The sequence below is a fragment of the Diceros bicornis genome, chromosome 7, assembly GCF_020826845.1.
Source record: "Diceros bicornis minor isolate mBicDic1 chromosome 7, mDicBic1.mat.cur, whole genome shotgun sequence".
NCBI classification, from domain to species: Eukaryota; Metazoa; Chordata; class Mammalia; order Perissodactyla; family Rhinocerotidae; genus Diceros; species Diceros bicornis.
Window position 1 is genome coordinate 43,426,405 of NC_080746.1, and position 20,756 is coordinate 43,447,160.

The window sequence follows — 20,756 nt, forward strand, 5'->3', positions numbered from 1 at the left end:
AGGTCACTAAGACAAGTAAATTTCACTATATGAATTGAGTGCCAGTATGTCTAGCATGGCTAACCAAATGTAACCAAAAGTAAACATTAGCTGGTTCTCTCTTCTCTGTGTCCACAGCACATTACATATCTCTCCATTGTAACAATTTCCTTTTTTTTATATCTTCTGTCAAACTCTGAGTGAACGAGTACCAGAATGTTGTCTTATTTACCGTGACATCTTATGATAGATTACTGTTTAGAGATCAGTAAATTGGCTTGATTTAATGTAATCTTGGACACTAAAGCTTAGTTTTTTTTTTTCTATCAGTAAGATCTATATTTGAGTACTGAATCAATCACTTATTCAATGTGTGATTTTTAGACAAGTAACTTATTTTACTCAAACTATGTCAAGTTTCCTCATCAGAAAGTTTTGGTAAAAATAGAAAATGAGTTAATCATATTTTTCAGGAGACTAAAGTAGGTAATCCAGATAAGAGGAGTTAATCCAATGCCTAGAATTCGTAAAGGGTACATATTAGTTTCTACTATTATCATTTTAATATTATCATCATTAATGTTATCAATTTAGAAATGATTATATTCATAATGAATTCGTGGCAGTTTCTAACCCATTCTACATGGGGCTAATCTAACCTTTCTCCTTGTAGCTCAAGCTATCTCCTCATTCTAGGCACGTTTGAGTGAATGGCTTTATGTACTATATCATTGGAAATTTTGTGGTCATCATTGGAAGTCCATAAATCCCCCTCACAAACTTTTATTTATAAATATATCTGTAGGCATCGTCACCTCATTGCTACCCATTTTTCAAAGAGGTACCTTGAAGCTGATTTTATAATTGTTCAATAAAGCAATTGTTGACTTGATGTATTTTGGACCAAAAATAAGTTTTCAGCCTTGAAAATATTCAATCCCTCTCGTTCAAGTTCTCACAGACAGGGAAGATAATAGCAACCATATAATTATACAAAATATTTAGTCATAATCTATGGTTACTGAAAGTACATATTTTTTAATTAAATACATAATTTAACATGTTACTTGATGATAATAAAGTGAAGAACTTATTAACAAGTAATCTTTGTGCTGATACTGTTTTACCAAGTGGTTTTCACATCCACTGACGATTCTTGCCTGAATATATTACTAATTATGATGATGGTAATGTGATTTTTCTATTTTCTAAATTCCTCTTACATTTATTGATTGTCAGTCGCAGAGTTGGTTAATGCCTTGTTGACGTCATCCAAGACCCAGGTCTTCCATTTCTCTGTCATCCTCAGGGTGTCTGCTTTGGTCTCTAGGCAAGTGCACATTGTGGTGACAAAATGATAACCTTGGGGCCAGCCCGATAGGCGTAGTGTTTAAGTTCGCCCACTAGGCTTCAGCAGTCCGCGGTTCACAGGTTCAGATCCCGGGTGCGGACATAAGCACTGCTCAGCAAGCCATGCTGTGGCGGTGTCCCATATAAAGTAGAGGAAGATGGGCAGTGATGTTAGCCCAAGGCCAATCTTCCTCAGCAAAAAAAGAGGAGGATTGGCAACAGATGTTAGCTCAGGGCTGATCTTCCTCACCAAAAAAAAAAAAAAAAGAAAAAGACACTTTCATGCATCAGGTTCAAACACTGTCCAGAGGAGTATAAAACAGTTGAGTCTTCGTTATGTTTCTTTTCAGGAGCAAATAAACCTTTTAAAGATCCTCCTAATAATATTTCCTTAAACCTCATTGGCCAAATAGGGTCAAAGGGCCATATAACTAATGGCAAAGGGATAAGAAGGATGGCTTTAGGTGAGATATGACCCACACTCTGTGGCTGGGCATTGGATCTGAACTACTGATTCCCAGGTCCATTTAGAAGAGAGGGCATAAATAAACACATTGGAATTGTACTAGGGAGCTGAAACTCTGATGGGAAGGCTATATTTGACAAATCAATATGCTGGCATATGAGGACTCTCTCTTCCTCAGCATCCTCTGTCTGTGATAAGCAATGCATAGTCTGTCCTGCTATACACACTAGTGTTCTTGTACAAACAGGAATAATTCTCATGCTCCTTAGTGTTTTTAATGGTTTTGAAAGTGCACTTCTTTGAAGGCCCTTGACAAAATAATTTTCTCTTTCTTTTCTTTTCTCTCCTTAGCAACATGGCTTCCAACATCTTCCAGAATGAGTTGACCTGCTCCGTGTGCATGAATTATTTCATAGACCCAGTCACCATAGGCTGTGGGCACAGCTTTTGTATGCCTTGTCTCTGTGTCTGCTGGGAGCAAGCCCCACGTCCTCCTCGCTGCCCTGTGTGCAGGGAAACATCACATCAAACGACCTTTAAAACCAACATTGTCTTGAAGACACGGGTCTTCCTTGCCAGACGGGCAAGACCCTACCAATTCCCACGCTCTGCAGAACAGATGTGTGAGATACACCTGAAAACAAAGAACTTTTTCTGTGAGGTTATCAAGGATGCACTCTGTTTTCTCTGCTGTAAGGCTGAGGAGCACGTGGCTCACAGACATTGTTCCACTGACTGGATCGCTGAGGAATACCGGGTAAGCGATGGCTGTGAGAGAAGTTTGAATCTGTGGGATCTGCTATCCGAGAGATTATGAAAAAGAAAATGAATATAAACATTATTCCTGTGTGTGACATATAAAGCAGATATTGACTAGTGTTATGAGCCAAGCACTACAATAAACTTTTGAAGAAAGAGCGTTCTCAATCTTAGAGCACTTACATATTTACGGTTTAAAATCTTACAACGCGAGTTGATGGTCATGACGATGTTGATCATGGTTGAAATTGTGATAATTCAGTGTAAAACCAAGGTCGACAAAACTGTTAATTCCAGTGATGATTATTGCCCACTATAACCATGATTACAAAAACACTAATCTAATGGAGTCTATTTATAAACACTGTCTTTTAGCTAAAAAATAGGATAGTAGGAGATAAGAAGTAGCATCACAATAACTAAAATCCGACACAAGGTTCACTTAACAAAAATTGCTTAGGTGGCAAAGCTTGAGGGCCAATTTGCTCCATGGTTAAACGTCCATTACCACTATAGGTTTATTCTACGGTGAAAAAAAATCTCCCATATTTGACAATTGAGCTTAACAATGAAAATGCATTGGCTCTTTGCCCTCTTTAGTGATCATTTGTCTTACATTCTCTGCCCCTCTACATCTGTTAGGATCTGATATTTTTCATATCAGCTTCTCTGATGCTCATATTTATGGTTCTTTTGCAGCAAAAGCTCCTGAATCAAATGAGGTCTGTGTGGGAAAAGATACAAGAAAATGAGAGAAATCTCAACAGAGAAACCAGCAAAATCAGTACATGGGAGGTAAGTAAGGGATTCTGTTTCCTTCAGCACCAGCTTGGGACACATAGTGATTGTACAATAGGAACTTGAGCTAAAATCGTAATGTCTATGGTCTTCTGTGAGTGACTAACCGATAGCAAAAAGAGGTCCATCTAATCATGTACAGAGAAGTCTGTCCCTTTGTTAGGATATAGACTGTAATCATAATATCCAGATAAAAGGCTTTATTTGCTGAAGAACACTACAACACACCAAAATGAGGAGAAAAATCACTGTCATCATGGGATATAATAATTAGTGGATGAGATAAACACAGGGTTTCTCAGAAGTAAAAAAAAAAAAATCTTTGAATGTTGAGGAAGATTTTCACTGATTATTTTGATGGTAAAGGATGATTTGAAATTGGACATTCATGGGGATATCCAGTAGGTAAATAAGTGAGAACTGAAGACTAGAAACTAGAGGAATCATGGGGAAGTTGGGATTTTACAAAACTCATATTGGCTAACTCACGTATAAGGGGCAGTGGGGAGAGATACAGCTGGAAGTGTAGCACGGGTCAGTTCAAAATGTGACTTAAACCCACGGCTGAGGAATGTGAATCTATCCTTTGTTGATTCAAAAATATGAATTGAACACCAATAGTAGGAGAGGTGAAATAAGAGTACATCTATATGCTCATCAGAGAAGTAAAGATTTCCTGATGGAAATATATAAACAAACAATATTAAAGATACTTCTCACCATTAATAAAGGAATCAAAATGGGGCTGTGTGAATGACAAGGAGCTATAACAAAATTCTCTTGATTATTTAAAAGTGGTATCCTTAAAGATATAACTTAACATTTTTTCTTTGAAATATCCAGTGCCTACTGTGTCTTACTAATTTTCTTCTAAGCCAATATAGAAGTAGACAAAAGGAACAGATTTTCTTGCATTCAAGGAGCTTGTGAGGTAGTGTCAGGAGACAATTAACAAGTCAAAATATAAAATTTATAGTATGATCCCTTGTGCTAGTTGCTTTTGAGAAACATACAACAGGAAAGGTAAATAGAGAAAGTAGCTTTGACACAACTAAATTTTAAGTATGGTAATCAGAAAAGACTTACTATGGAAAATCACATTCGGGCAGATACCTGCCTGAGGTCAGAAATTGAGGCACATGGCTGTTTGGGGAAATAGCTTTTCAGGAAGAGATAACTTAATACATCTCAAACTAAACTTATTGTTTTTCCATACCACACTTGCCTTTTGTTCTCCATTGTGAAGCTCCTGATATGAAGCAGAATGAGTGAGAGTAGAGAAATGTGCAGTCATACCTAAAAGTTCAGTGTGACATTTATGAGAAGTAGCCTTGAGTGAAGCATGTTAAGTGCTGGACCTGCATGTAAGATGAACCACAGCTTTGTTTGGGCACTGACATTTCCTATGACTGGTGTGATGAAGAGAAGGATCTGAGTGGAGCACAGAGTAAGGGGACAGATAATTCAGTGTCATTTTACTGAAGGTTCATCTAATATATGCTAAGTAGTTGAACTATATTGAATACAAATGGAAGCCTCTGAAGGAGTTGAAGCAAAGAAGAAATATGATCACAATACTTTTTTGGAAAGTTCATTCAGATTGTAGTTTAGAGAGAATATTGAGTGGAAGACTTCAAAATGAAAGTCAAGAAAGCAAGTAGGAGATAAGTGAGGACTCTTTAAAGGAAAGATTAGGAGTGGGTTGATCACAGATAATGGGAAGTGAAAGGACTCAAGAGATATTATTTATGGTAGAAAATGTCAGAAAATGTGATTTGTTTGATGTGGAATATTAAAAGAGTAAAATAAAAAAATGAAATGGGTTCCACTTTGAAATTGGAGCATCACTAAGGTTAGAAACAGAGGAGGTATAGCTGGTTTCGGTTAAGATAAATTTAGTTTGAGAAACGCCGCACTTTAAGTTCCTGTGAGATATCCTAGCAGAAATACACAGTAGGAAATTGGATGAATGCGGTTGGACTTTTGTGGACGATTTGGCCTGGACAGGGGCATTTCACAGTTGTCAGCATATTCTAGGCATTATAATAGACGGATACCGCATGAGAGTTTTTAGAAAGAAAAGAATCAAGTTTTCACATGGGAAGATAACTTGAGGAGTCCCTGTATTAATGGGTCCACTTGGGAGACAGGAGCTGGTGAATGTAAATTGATGGAGGGAAAACTAAGAGAGAGGGATTTGTTTGAAGCCCGCGGTATGTGAGTTTTATAGAAAGGAGAGTTGGTGAAATATGAAGAACTTCTTAGTAACATGCATAAAAAAAATATGTGGCTTTAGCAAAGGAGGTTCTTGGTGAAATGAAGAGTGTGGTTTCATTAAAATGTTGGGAATGGAAGAGAGATTTCATTGATTTGAAGAAAGAAAGATTGAGAGTTTCGTAAGTGAGTACAGTGAATGTACACCTGGGATCAAGAAATCTGCTTTGTTGGAGGTAAAACCGACAGCACAAAAGCCAAATAAAGACATTGGATCAATAGTGGATATTTTATTTTGTTTTCAAAACAATGTGATAAAATAATCCATGTTTAAAAGTTGAGAGGAAAGAAGTGAAAGAGGAAATGAGAAAAGAGTGTGCAGCAGGGAATTACTACTGGGAGGTGGCTGTCTATTCACCAACTTCTCTAAGGATAGTGCAGAAGTCAGCTAAGGCATGGAGTGCATAGTCTTGGACAGGAAGCGTCAAGCCACACTCACACACACAAGGTCTGGTTTGCGTGCAGTTTACTGCCCTGGAAGTAAAAATTTTAGAAATGTCTTATCTTCTTCCACGAAATGATATTTCCTATTATCTCCTGAAAACAAAGAGTCAGTCTGTAGGTAAAGTATCTGAGGATAAAAGAGACCAAACAGATTGAGTAGTACTATATAAGACAATCATTAAATCACAAGTATCCGTTTTTAAGAAAACGTGGATATTTGAGGAAGTAGTAATTTAAGTCAAGATTTTGGCTTCTGGTACAATCAAATAAACAAACAAATGAGTAGGAAGAAACCAAAAAAAAAAGAAAGGAGTCCCTGAATTTCTGTTTTCAATGAATGTACCAAATTGCTAAATGTCAGAAGACAAATGGTAGATAAAAAGACACGGATAAAATCAGCCTGAAAATATGATCTAATTAATCCATTGTCACTTCAGGCTTATGAGACTCTACGGAGGAAGATGATCCATGCTGAATATCAGAAGATGTGTCAATTGCTCTACAAGGAGGAGAAACGTCATTTGGAGAGAATAGAAAAGGAAAGCAAAGAGATTTTGCAACAACTCAAGCAAAGTGAAGACAGCATGGACCTAAAGGGGAAACTCCTAAGAGGAATGTATGAGGAGCTCAAGGAAATGTGCCGTAAACCAGACATGGAGCTGCTCCAGGTAAGGACTGAGTGAGAGTCGAGGTGCTGCTTAGATAATGCCCATGTTCTCTTTATCTTCCGTCACGTGTTTGGAATGAGGCTTTCTGATGCTGTGATAAGGGTTTGACATGTCTGGGTAATGCTAACGACCAAGGGTCATTCTTGCCATACACAAGAACAACAAAGGTTTGTGAAAAAGTAGGTAAAAAAAAAGTCCTAGAGAATAATTTCTTCTACAATTCTCGAAATACACATTCAACTACTGAACTACTGCAACAGAGAAGCTTGTCTGAAGATATATGGATATGTATCTGGACCTGGCAACAATTTGGGAATTTGGGAGAAATGTGGCAATCTACGATTCGTTTTCCCTTTCTGTTTCCACGTACATGATATGATTTGCTAAAACTTGGGTTATTGCACCCTTGGGAATAAGACATTAAGTCTCCACTACGCATCTTGTGATGTATACTAAGTCTTTATCTTGTCTGTTTTTCTCTTTACAGCATTTTGAAAACACGTTGAAAAGGTAAGTTTGCCCCTATATTAAAGGTTTGAGAATTGTAACAGTGATCAGACTGTTGATGCTGAAATGGGAGCGTAATTTAGTATGATAATATAACCTCTTTCATAATACATTTTTTTCCTTTCTCGAAAGGTTTTGCTGTTTTGTTTAAGATGAAGTTGGGCAGACATACTATTTGCAGGGTTCTGGGCAAAAGTTGCATGAAGACAGCTACCATTCCTGATTTTAATTTTTAGAAATGTGAAAACACATTAAAGATATGCCCCAAAGTCATGACAAGATTATGGGGGATTAAGTATTTCAGAGAAGTTTACAGTGGGAGCAGGGAGAGAACAGGCATAGGGAGGATCATCAAGGGTTCGGGGCTTCCATGTGTAGCACATGGCAGCCTCCAGCTTCAAATGCAAAGTCTGTTTGATGCACTAAGTGAAGCTGGGTCCTCGGAAGCAGAATCCCTGCCCAAGCTGAGCTCCTCACCCTCTAGCTGTGGTTAGATAGACACTGAGCATTTCAGTCGTGACTGGTGTGGATTAAAAATCAAAGTGCCCTTCCTGACTGTCCTCAATTTGGGACCATTGTGCATAGCTCTCTGATTGGCTGAGAGAAACCAGGTACAGTCATGATTGCTTTGAATTGTGTGCTAGGATTGAAGTGTTAGGAGGTGGGATTGGATTTAGTTTAATTCATAAAATTAATCAACATTTGCTTCATTTCCTAGTTCGTGTAGTTACATTCATAACCCCTGGTCCTAATTATGAGGATTTTAAAGAAGTGTCTTCCTTAGGAAGTAGATATAATCATTGTGATGAAATCTTTGATCTCAGCAAGAATAACTAAGTGTCCTTCTTTGCAGGAGTGAGTCGGTGCAGCTGCACGTGCCCCAACCTGTGGACCCACAGCTCAGTTCATGGCCCATCACTGGGCTGATAGGCAGGCTCACCCGATTCCAAGGTAACAGGCAGCCTTTTGGTAATACAGCTGCACGTTCCCTTCTGTTAGTAATCTTTCCGCAGTGCTCAATCTATGGTTTCTTTTCTGGGAACTTTTATTACCAATTCTGCCTTTATAGAAAAGTAATGTATGTGGGAAAAAACTGATATCTGGAGAAAAGCCAAATTTGATAGATTGTAATAAGCTGTCTGGAAGTAAACAGTAAGACAAGATATGTGATGGCCTGCAGCATGCTGACGCATAGTGTTACCCGCTCACGTGAAACATGTAAATCTGCATGTACAGTCCATGTTTGAGGTAAATGTGGTTATGGTTGGTAGTGAGATACTTAGTGAGATACTTAACTTTTGTTTTTAAAACTTTTTGAAATAAACGCACTACATCTTTTCTTTTTTATTTCTTTGTTTTGTGAGGAAGTTCAGCCCTGAGCTAACATTCATGCCAATCCTCCTCTTTTTGCTAGGAAGACTGGCCCTGAGCTAACATCCGTGCCCGTCTTCCTCCACTTTATGTGGGATGCCGCCACAGCATGGGCTGACAAGCGGTGGATCGGTGCATGCCCGGGATAGGAACCCAGACCGCCAGCAGTGGAGCCGTGCGCACCTAACCACTACGCCATGGGGCCGGCCCCTAAATGCACTTTATAAAGAGCATAGTTTATTCACATTAATATAAAAATACTTGGTATAATCAACGTATTAAAAACATAAAATGCATGCTTATACACAACATCCACAAAGTAAGCTGATATTATATTTCAGTAGATTTATCTTTCTACTTCTCAAAAGATATGCTGGCAGAAAATTCTCACAAAGAAACCACTTCTTAAAACAATATCATTTTTTCTTTCACTTTATTTTAGTTTTGCATGCTTTAGTGAAAAATCCTTAAATCTGAGGCAAAGTGATCACTCTTTAGGAGTAATAATAATATTTATTATTATTCTCTTATTAGTTAGTATTATTGTATATTTTCTGAGGAGATGGGCAGGCTACTTTTGTAACTGACTGTGAATTATTAATGATCTCCTAATTTCAAATGTTTCAGAGAAAATAACAGAGAGAGCTTAGCAATCTCTCTCTTCTTTATATATTTCCAGAAAATTCATTAATTTCTCTCATTATGTCTAGTTAAAGACTTTCCTGTTATGAAGACAGACCTACAGACCTTGGGCTATGGTGGATTTCTAGATCTCTTTCACTGTCCTGGCCCATTTCCAGTGATAAGCTAGCAAACCTGGACGCTAGGTAAAGCCCATGTCTATCAGGAGTTTATAACACCATTTGTTAAGGTGTCTGTTTCCGTCTTCCTGCAGTGTATGTTTCCTTGGATAATGAAGAAGTCACTGGTCACATCCCCCTGTTTGAAGATCTGAGACGTCTTCTGTTTGGTGCTAATCATCCTGAGGTTACCAATAATCCAACAAGATCTAAATATTTTCTTGCCTGGGGAGCCCAGTCATTCACTTCTGGCCAACATTACTGGGAGGTGTATGTGGGGGACTGTTGCAACTGGGTCATTGGATTTTGTAATGATTCTTGGACAATGAGGAATGACATGGTCCTTGACTCAGAGGGAATCTTTCTACTTTTTTGTGTCAAAGACGACAATGGGTGCAGTCTCTTTACCTCTTCCCCGCTGTTACCTCAGTATGTAGAAAGGCCTCTAGGCTATGTGGGGGTGTTCCTGGACTACGAATGTGGTACGGTGAGCTTTGTTAACGTGGCCGATAGTTCCCTCATTTGTAGTTTCCTCTCGTGCTCCTTCTCTTCTCCTCTCAAACCTTTTCTTTGCTCTGGACTCCCATAATGAGGGACAGGGCAGAAACCTGACCACATTTGTCAGGATTGCCAACACCCACGATAGCTAAGTTAGTGCCTACTTGATTTTGTTTAACTTCTTCTTCCTTTATAAAACATATTGACTATTTTCAAAAGGGCTGATAATGTTAAGTGTATGAATTTGTTTTCTTTAAATAGAAATAATATCAGAATACTATGCAATCTTTCTTCTGTGTCTTGTCTTTTCACTTGATTTCTGAGGTGGCTGGAGGTAAAAGAATAGCTGGGTGTGTTTACTCAGCTTAATGGGTTAATGCAAGAGCACAGGTTTCTTCTTAAAGACTTGGAATTCTCTTCTCCCTGTTCTGTATCTGCTAAATTAAGTTTCTGCATCAAGTCTCAGTTTTAAAATCTCTTCCTTATGGAACTATTTTTAAAGCTTCTGGACTAAATGAGGTTTCCTTGTCGTATGGACTCAGAACACCTTGTTCTTTTCTTTGTAAAACTGACAACCTAATATTGGCCTCCCTTCTAGTTTACCTATTGTAAGAGAAGGTTATGTCTGCCCTACATGCAAGTATATTCCAAGTAGGTAGCAAAACTTAAGATACGATTGACATTCAATAAAAGTTTGAGTAAATCAATAGATGTACAAGAGAACAAATAAAAACATACCATACCACTGTTAAAAGCCTACTAATGTAACCAAAATCAAATTAGAATACTGTGGAATATTATTTAATAAAAATGTGAATTAAACTGTCTTTATAATTCATACGCTCAGCAAATTAGAGACACAAAAGATTGATGGATCCATATTTTTGTGTGTGTGTGTGAGGAGGATCAGCCCTGAGCTAACATCCGTGGTAATCCTCCTCTTCTTGCTGAGGAAGACCGGCTCTGAGCTAACATCTATTGCCAATCCTCCTCCTTTTTGTTTCCCCAAAGCCCCAGTAGATAGTTGTATGTCATAATTGCACATCTTTCTAGTTGCTGTATGTGGGACATGGCCTCATCATGGCCGCAGAAGTGGTGCATTGGTGCACGCCCAGGATCTGAACCCAGGCCGCCAGTAGCGGAGCTTGAGCACTTAACCGCTAAGCCACGGGGCCGGCCTGATGGATCCGTATTTTAACAGAATGATATTGATAGAGATAATAAGACTGCATATCTGGGAGATTTCAGTAATTTTAATGAAGATACCTATAGTCACAGTTATCTTGAATTTATACTTACCAGATCATACAGGAAAAGTTTTGCTATGGAAAACAAAGAACATTCAAGAGACTAATCACATTTAAAACGGTCCTAAAGTTAAACAAATCTTAAAGTTTCAAAGTAATGGTACATTAAACTATTTTAACTATATCTTTATTATATTTACTATTTATGAAGAATCCTATACATAATGCTGAATATTCCTGTATTTAATTCACTTACTGTAAGATGTGGCAAACAAAAAATACAAGCAGAGTTTCAGATCTGTGGTTCAGGGTTTATTTCAAACAGTCTGGTAATGTCTCCTTTGGTACGAAGATTCCTAGGAACAGAGTCTGAGAATGACTTAGTCCACTCATGAGTGGTAAATCTCATCCAGGAGTCCACTGACAGATGAGATGCATGATAGATTATTTGATGACTGTAGCAATATGAACATACAATTGTATAACACTATATATTTTAATAGCATCATAATCTTTTAATAATCCTTATATTTTATTTAATTTTATTATATATTAGAACAAAAATATTAAGATGAACAAATAAATCAGTGAGGGAGAACAGCAAACAGTTATTGTGGAGAGATAAACAAAGCCAGCTAAACTGAAGTAAAGTTTAAATAATTTGTGTTTCATTCTCTTCCATTGTAAGAATAATCAATATCTGAGAACATGTTCTTGAACATGAATTACTTTAAGACAGTATCCTTATAAGAAGAATTAATATAATTCTTAACATTCAAGAATAATTTAAGAAAATGTTTATGAGAATACATCATAGAAAGTGACTAGCATTTAGGGAAAGAATCCTAGATGTAGGCAGTGGATGGCAAGAATTTAAATAAATTACCTCTTTCAGTCCTCACAACAATTATAAGTAGAATAGAAATAAAAACAATAATTTCTATTTTTCAGATGAGTGTAATGAGGCAAAAGAGTTAAGAAATCAACTCAATTCACTATAATGAAGAATTATATGGCAACAAATTTGACAACCTATAAGAAATAGGTAAATTATTATTATAATTTTAATAGAATATTAAATATAAACATGTAACATATCAAGACTGAATTATGAAGAAATACAAAATCTGAACACTAGATTACAGATTACTAGAGTAATCTTTACTGGGTTACAAGTAAAGAGATTGAATCAATAATCCAAAACCTTTCAACAAACAAATGTCCAGGACCAAATGGCTTCACTGGTGAATTCTAGCAAACATTTAAAGAGGAATTATTACCAATCCTCTTCAAACAATTCCAATAAATAGAAAGGAAAGAACTCTTCCAAACTAATTTTACGAGGCAAGCATCACCCTGATATCAAAACCAGACAAGAATGCCAGAAGAAAAAAAAAAATTACAGGTCAATATCTCTGATGAACGTAGATGCAAACATCTTTAACAAACCAAATTCAACAATACATTAAAAGAATCATGCACCATGATCGGGTGGGATTTTTTTCAGGGATGCAAAGATGGTTTAACACGGGCAAATCAATTAACGGGATACACCACATTAACGTAATAAAAGATAAAAAACATATGATCATCTCAATAGATGCAGAAAAGCATTTGAGAACATTCAACACCCATTTTGATAAAAACTCTCAGAAAAGTGGGTATAGAGGGAACGTACCTCAACATGATGAAGGTCGTATATGACAAGCCCACAGCTAGCATCATATTCAATGGTGAAGAGCTGAAAGCTTTTCCTGTAAGATCAGGAAAAAGACAAGGATGCCCACTCTCCCCACTTTTATTCAACATATTATTGGAAGTCCTAGCCAGAGCAATTAGGCAAGAAAAAGAAATAAAGGGCATCCAAATTGGACAGGAAGAAGTAAAACTGTGACTATTTACAGATTACATGATATTATATCTAGAAAATCCTAAATACTCCACCAAAAAAACTGTTAGAATAAACAAATTCAGGGAAGTTGCAGGATACAAAGTCAATACATAAAAATCTGTTTCATTTGCATACAGTAATAAGAAACTATCAGAAAGAGAATCTAAGAAAGAAATCCCATTTACAATTGCATCAAAATGAATAAAATACATCAGAATATATTTAACAAAGAATATAAAAGACTTGTACACTGAAAACTGTAAGATATTGATGAAAGAGATTGAAGATGACACAAATAAATAAAAATATTCTATGCTCATGGATTGGAAGAATATTGTTAAAATGTCCGTACTACCCAAAGCAATCTACAGATTCAATGCAATCTCTATCAAAATTCCAATGGCTTTTGTCACAGAAATAAAACAAACAATCTTAAAATTTTGATGGAACCACAAATTGAATTGCCAAAGCAATCTTGAGAACAAAGAACAAAGCAGGAGGCATCAAGATCCCTGATTTCAAAATATATTACAACCCATAGTAATCAAAACAGTATGCTATTGGCATAAAAACAGACACCTAGGGCCGGCCCCGTGGCTTAGCAGTTAAGTGTGCGTGCTCCACTACTGGCGGCCCGGGTCGGATCCAGGGCGCGCACTAACGCACCGCTTTTCCGGCCATGCTGAGGCCACGTCCCACATACAGCAACTAGAAAGATGTGCAACTATGACATACAACTATCTACTGGGGCTTTGGGGAAAAAAAAGGAGGAGGATTGGCAATAGGTGTTAGCTCAGAGTCAGTCATCCTCAGCAAAAAGAGGAGGATTAGCGTGGATGTTAGCTCAGGGCTGATCTTCCTCACACACAAAAAAAACAAAAAACAACAAAAAAAGAACAAAACAAACAAACAAACAAACAAACAAAACAGACACCTAGATCAATGAAACAGAATAGGGAGCCCAGAAATAAATCCACATACATATGGTGAATTAATTTATGACAAAGGTACCAAGAATATACAAAATGGAAAGGACAGTATCTTCAATAAATAGTGTTAGAAAACCTGGGCAGTCACATGCAAAATAATGAAACTGGACCACTATCTTACACCATATACAAAAACTAATTCAAAATGGATTAAAGACTTGCATGTAAGACCTGTAACCACAAAACTTGAAGAAAACATAGGTGGTAAGCTCCTTGTCATGAGACTTGGCAAAGGCAACCATCAACAAAATGAAAAGGCAACCTACTTGAATGGGAGAAAGCATTTGCAATTCATGTATCTGATAAGGGGTTAATATCCAAAATATATAAAAAACTCATATAACTCAATAGCAAAAAAAAAAATTGGATTAAAAAATGGACAAATGATCTGAATAGACATTTTTCCAAACAAGACATACAGATGGCCAATAAGTACGTGAAAAGATGCTCAACATCACTAATCATCAGGGCTACACAAATCAAAGCCACAATGAGATAAGACTTCACACTTGTCCGAATGGTTATCATCAAAAGATAAGAAATAACAAATGTTGCTGAGAATGTGGAGAAAGAGAACCCTTGTACACTTTTGGTGGGAATGTAAATTAGTACAGTCACTATGGAAAACAGTATGACGGTTCCCCAAAATATTAAAAATTGAACTACCATATGATCCAGCAGTCCCAATCCTGGGTATATCCAAAGGAACTAAAGTCAGTATCTCAAAGAGATATCTGCACCCCAATGTTCATTGTAGCATTATTCACAGAACACCAGACATGCAAACAACCTAAGTGTCCACTGACAGGTAAATGGAGAAAGAGATATGGTGTATATGTATTCTATGGGTTATTATTGAGCCACAAAGAAGAAAGAAATCCTGCCATTTGCGATAACATGGATGGACCTGGAGGGCATTATGCTAAGTGAAATAAGCTAGACATAGAAAGACAATTATCATATAGTATAATTTATATGTGGAATCTTAAAAAAAAGTAAAACTCATAGAAATGGAGACTAGAATGGTGGCTTCCAGGATGGGAGAAATGGGAAGTCATTGGTTAAAGGCTACAAACTTTCAGTTATAAGATGAATAAATTCTGAGGATCTGAAGTACAGCATGGTGATTATAGTTAATAATATGTATAATGTACTTGAAATTTGCAAAGAGAGTTAATCTTAGGTGCTCTCACCACACACACATACATAAAAGGTAACTGTGAGGTGATGGACATGTTAATTAACTTGACTGTAGTCATCATTTCACAATGCGTACATATAGTAGATCATCACATTGTAAACTTTATATATAATTTTGTCAATTATACGTCAAGAAAACTAGAAAAAAAGGAAAAAACAAAAAAGGAAAAAAGAATATACAGTGTAATGAAAGTTAATGAATTTCAGCTACACGCTACTGATTGGACAAATCTCAGAAACACAACGTTGAGATAAAAAAAGGAAATCAAAGAAGAATACACAGAGTATGCTATTTCTATATATTTCAAAACCTGCAAAGCTGTACAATATATAATTGAGGATTAGAAACACAGATGGTAAATGATAAAGGTAAACAAGTAGATGATACAGACCAAACTTCCTAAACAGTTGTTGCTCTTAGTAGGAGAATGGGAAATGCCAGGGGCACACATTGGGTTTGAGAGTTAAAGACGGTATTTATTTTTCAATGTGTATAGAACACAGGTGTTTGTCAACTTGTTTTTATTTCTAATTTACACATATTCCATACGTATTTTTGTATCTATTAAATATTTAATAAAAATAAGCAACACTGTAAATCAATATAACCACAATAAACCAAATGAAGCAACGCTGTAGCTCAGGTGCCCTGGTGTTCCCAGTTTGCTCCTGGGCCCTGCAGATGCTGGGAACTAGATGTTGGTCTCCTGGCTGAGCAGAGCAGACCATGAGGGTTGTTGTGAGTGGGGGCAGGGTCTGGATGCTCTGGGCAGATGCTTTCTCCAAGTTCACCCAGAGGAGGAAGAGTGGGCAGAAGGTGGAGAGCCCTGGAGTCCCAGAGCCTGGAGACAGGGCGATGCTGCTGGTGCCAATGCAACTTCTGCTGGGAGCCAAGCAGCCTCATGGTCTGTAAGAGTTCTAGTTCCTCTACAGCCTCACCAACACTTAGTATTGTCAACTTTTATTACTTAAACCATTCCACTTTTTAGTGTGTAGTGGTATCTCATTGTAGTTTTAATTTGCATATGTATTGCTAACGACTCATGGTGTTGAGCATCTTTTCATGGATGCTAGACTGAATGTTTGTGTCCCCCTAAAATTCATATGTTGAAACCTAATCTCCAGTGGGATGGTATTTGGAGGTCGGGCATTTGGGGTGATTCGGTTATGAGGGTGGAACCCTCAGGAATGGGATTAGTGCCCTTAATCCTATTAAAGAAGAGACTCCAGAGAGCTCCCTCCGCCCTTTCTCACATGGGAGGACACAGGAGAAGACGACTCTGTAGGAACCAGGAAGAAGGCCTTCACCAGACACCGAGTCTGCCAGCATCTTGACTTTGGACTTTCCAGCCTCCAGAGCTGTGAGAAATAAATTTCTGTTGTTTATAAGCCATGCAGTCTTTGGTATTTTTGTTATGGAAGCCAAATAGACTAAGATAATGACGTTATTTGCACCCAGGTCTCTTCTTCAGTGAAGTGCCTATTCAAGTCTTTTAGACTGTACAATGGTTTCATTGCATTGTCTTGTCATTGAATTGTGAGAGTTCTTTTGGATACAAATCCTTTAGCATACATGTGTTTTGCAAATACTTTCTCCCAGTCTATGGCTTATCTTTTTAATTTTATTAATTGTCTTTTCTGAAGAATAAGTTTTTAATATTGATGAATCCAATTTGTCAATTTTTTCTTTTATATATCATGTTTCGATGCCATATGCAAGAAATATTTGTCTAACACAAGATCACTAAAATTTTTTTGATACTCTCCAGAAGTTTTTTAATCTTAGGCTCTTAACATTTAGGTCCACATATCCATTTTGAGTTAATGTTTTGTATGGTGTAATGTGTGGATGAGGTTCGTTTGTTGCATACGAGTTCCAAATGTTGAAGCACTATTTGTGGAAAAGATTATCCTTTCCCCCTTTGAATTATCTCGGCATCTTTGTTGAAAGCCAATTGACCATATATGTGCTGTGTCTTTCTGGACTCCAGCTCTGGTTCATTGTTGTACATATTTCTATATCTTGCTTTACACTAATACTCCACTGTCTTGATTATTGTATCTTTTTTTTTTTTTTTTTTTTTTGTGAGGAGATCAGCCCTGTGCTAACATCCGCCAATCGTCCTCTTTTTTTTGCTGAGGAAGACGGCCCTGGGCTAACATCTGTGCCCATCTTCCTCCACTTTATATGGGACGCCGCCACAGCATGGCTTGCCAAGCAGTGCGTCGGTGCGCGCCCGGGATCCGAACCAGCGAACCCCGGGCCGCCGCAGCGGAGCGCGCGCACTTAACCGCTTGCGCCACCGGGCCGGCCCCCATGATTATTGTATCTTTATAATACATTTTGAATTCGGGTAGTATAAATCCTCCAACTCTGTTCTTTTTGAAAAATATTTAGGCTACTTTAGGACTTTTGTGTCCCTCAATAGTTTAACAAATTTATCGACATACAATTTGTAGACCATAAAATTCACCCATGTTAAGTGTAAAATTCAACGATTTCTGTTAAATATACTGAGTGGCGCAGTTGTCACCATAATGCAGTTTTGGAACATTTTCAATACCCCAAAAGTCTCAGGGAATCCATATCTGTCTCCAGAGATGTGCTTTTTCTGAACCTTACATATATAAATGGAACCATATGATATATGGTGTTTTGTGTGTCTTTTTGAATTTAGTATAATGATTCAGAGGTTCATACATATTGAAGTATATATCAGTACATTTTTGTTTTATACTGAATAGTATTTTACTGTATGGATATACTACATTTTGCTTATCCATGTAACGGTTGTGGGCATTTGAATTGTTTTTACTATTTAGCTATTAGAAATAATGCTGTTACGAATGTTTAAGTTTAAGTCTTTGTACAGATATGTTTTCATTTCTCTTGGGTATATATCTAGGAATGGAAATTCTGGGTTTTCTTATAAATTTATCTTTAACATTTTTAGAAAATGCAGAACAATTTTTCAAAGTGCCTGTACTATTTCACATTCCTACCAGCAATGTATGAGGGTTCCCAATTCTTTATATTCTTAACAACATGTTATTATCTGTAGTTTTATTACAGCTATTCTATTGGGTGTGCAGTGGCGTATAACTGTGGTTTTAATTTGAATTTCCTTAATGACTATGAGGTTGAGCATCATTTTGTGTGTTTATTAGCCAGAGTGGCAACCCACATACCGTTCACAATATAAATGTAAAACGAGTAAATGTGAAAGGCTTAACTTACCTATTAACATAAAACATATTTTTATAGGCTCAAAATATAAGTCCCAACTATGTCTGTTATACAAGTAGCACACCTAAAGCAGAATGATTCAGATAGGCTACAAGTAAGTTATACAAGGAAGATGGAAAGACCAAGAAAGCAGGGTCTGTGATTCTGGTAAAAACAACTAAGTAGAATTCAAACCAACAACATTGAATGTGACAAAGAAGGACACTTGAGCGCTGTCAAAACTACAATGAAAAATTAAAAATTCTGAATACTGTGTACCAAATATACAGCAACCATTGTTATAATGCAAAAAGTTACCAGAGGTGGTAGGAAATCTAGCTAGAAACACACTCAAAATAGAAGATTTTATACAGCACTTTTAGTGCAAGACAGATGAAGAGGCCAGACAGGTAAGTAAGGATACAGAAAACCTCAAGAACATAATCAATACTGTGGATGTTGTCTGTATTTCTACACTGTTATTTATTAATATTTTCTCTGTGATGTAATTTATAATTGTTTAGGGAATATTTCATGTGCTTTGAGAAAAATGTGTATTTGCTATCATCAGGGCAAATAATCACACACACACACACACACACACACATACACACACACACAGGGCAGGTCTGACTCAGCTTCAGTCGCTGGCAGATGCTGTGTCTCTGAGACTTGTGGGTGGAGCCTTCTCAGTGCTCCTGCCCTGCCCCTTCTCTAAGTCTGGATTCACTACAGGTTTGTGTCCTTTCCTGTGTGTTAATTTCTTTCCTCTTCCCGTCTCTGAGCTGAAGTAAGTTTTCACCAGTGCCCAAGGGCAATAGTGTTTCTTGAACTTCCTGCAGTGGTTTAAACTTTTCTTATGTTGGAGAAACAGAGAAGAATGATCCAGAGGCCTTTGTATATGACGTGATCTTTAGAGTCAATAGAGCTTGTCAAAAGAATGTAATGTCTTCCCTTCATTAAATAAAGCTAACCTCCTCCCTCTGATTGCAATGTTTTCTGAATTCCATCCTCAGTAATATATAACCTTCCCAAACATTGCCTCCCCACGACGTCCCACAAATACCCAATTTCCTAACTTCTAATATCAATTCTCAGCGTTTGCAATTTATGCATATAAAAATCTTATAATATTATTTTTATGTCTAGATTCTTGTGCTTAAATTTATGTTTGTGAGATTATCCATTTTGTTGAATGCAGTGAGAGCTTGCTCATTCTCTCTGTTTCACAGAATTCCTTAGTGTGAATATACCACAACTTATTTAGCCATTCTACTGCAGATAAATATCTTTGACTTTAATTTTAGGCTCCTGTAAACAGTGATAGTACGAACAACGTGCATATCCCTTATCGACTGTGTGTATGTATTTCTGTTGGGTGTAATTTAGGAGTGGAGTAGCGGAGCCATTAGGAATACTTATGTGATTTTGCCAAAACGTTTTTTTATAGCAGTTGTATGAATTTACACTCCCTTCAGACATTAGTGGAAATTCCATTTGTTCTGCATCTTTGTCAACACATAGTAATATATTTGTTAATAAATTTTTGTCATTCTTGTGGGTGTTTAGTGGTTCAACTTGTGGTTTTAATTTGCATTAATTTAATGATTAATAAAGGTAAGGGCCTTTTCATCTGTCAACAGTTCATTTAGTTACTTTTTTTTGTGAGACGCCTGTTCAAATATTTTACTCAACTTTACATCAAATTTACCGACGTTTTCTGAATGAATTTTAAACATTCTTTGTACATAGTGTGTTCTATTTTGTTGGGTTTATGTACGGCAAATATCTTCTCCCACTCTTGACTTGCATTTTCACCCTTGTAATGGTGTTTTTTCATGCACAGACATCATTTTTTGGTGAGGAACATCGCCCGAGCTAACATCCCTTGCCGATCTTCCTCTTTTTGCTGAGGAAGATTAGCCCTGAGCTAATATTTGTACCCATCTTCCTCCATTTTGTATATGGGATGCTGCCACAGCATTGCTGGAACAGCGACACGTATGTCCATGCCTGGGATCCGAACCTGTGAACTTCCGGCTGCTGAAGCAGAGCACGCCAACTTAATCACTATGCCACCAGTCCAGCCCCTCAGAAATTGTTATTTTTAATATAGGCAAGTTAATTTTTTCCTTAATGGCTAGGATTTTAAGAACTGTTTAGAAACCTTTGTATTTGAAAATTTTACCCTGTTGTTTTCCCTTTCATATTTAGAACTTCAATCCATCTGGAAATGATTGTGTATGGCATCAGGCAGGGGCCAATATTCATTTTTGTGCATTAGTATAT

The 20,756-nt window shown here is 37.1% G+C and overlaps 1 protein-coding gene across 1 annotated transcript; it reads left to right on the top strand.

Annotated features, from left to right (window-relative positions):
* Positions 1-2,150: 2,150 nt before the first annotated feature.
* On the top strand, positions 2,151-10,130 carry LOC131408549 (tripartite motif-containing protein 77-like). Its single transcript, XM_058545426.1, has 6 exons — positions 2,151-2,552; positions 3,254-3,349; positions 6,508-6,738; positions 7,226-7,248; positions 8,099-8,196; positions 9,512-10,130. The coding sequence occupies exons 1-6, from the start codon at positions 2,151-2,153 to the stop codon at positions 10,003-10,005; spliced, it is 1,344 nt and encodes a 447-aa protein (XP_058401409.1). The 3' UTR covers positions 10,006-10,130.
* Positions 10,131-20,756: the final 10,626 nt, after the last annotated feature.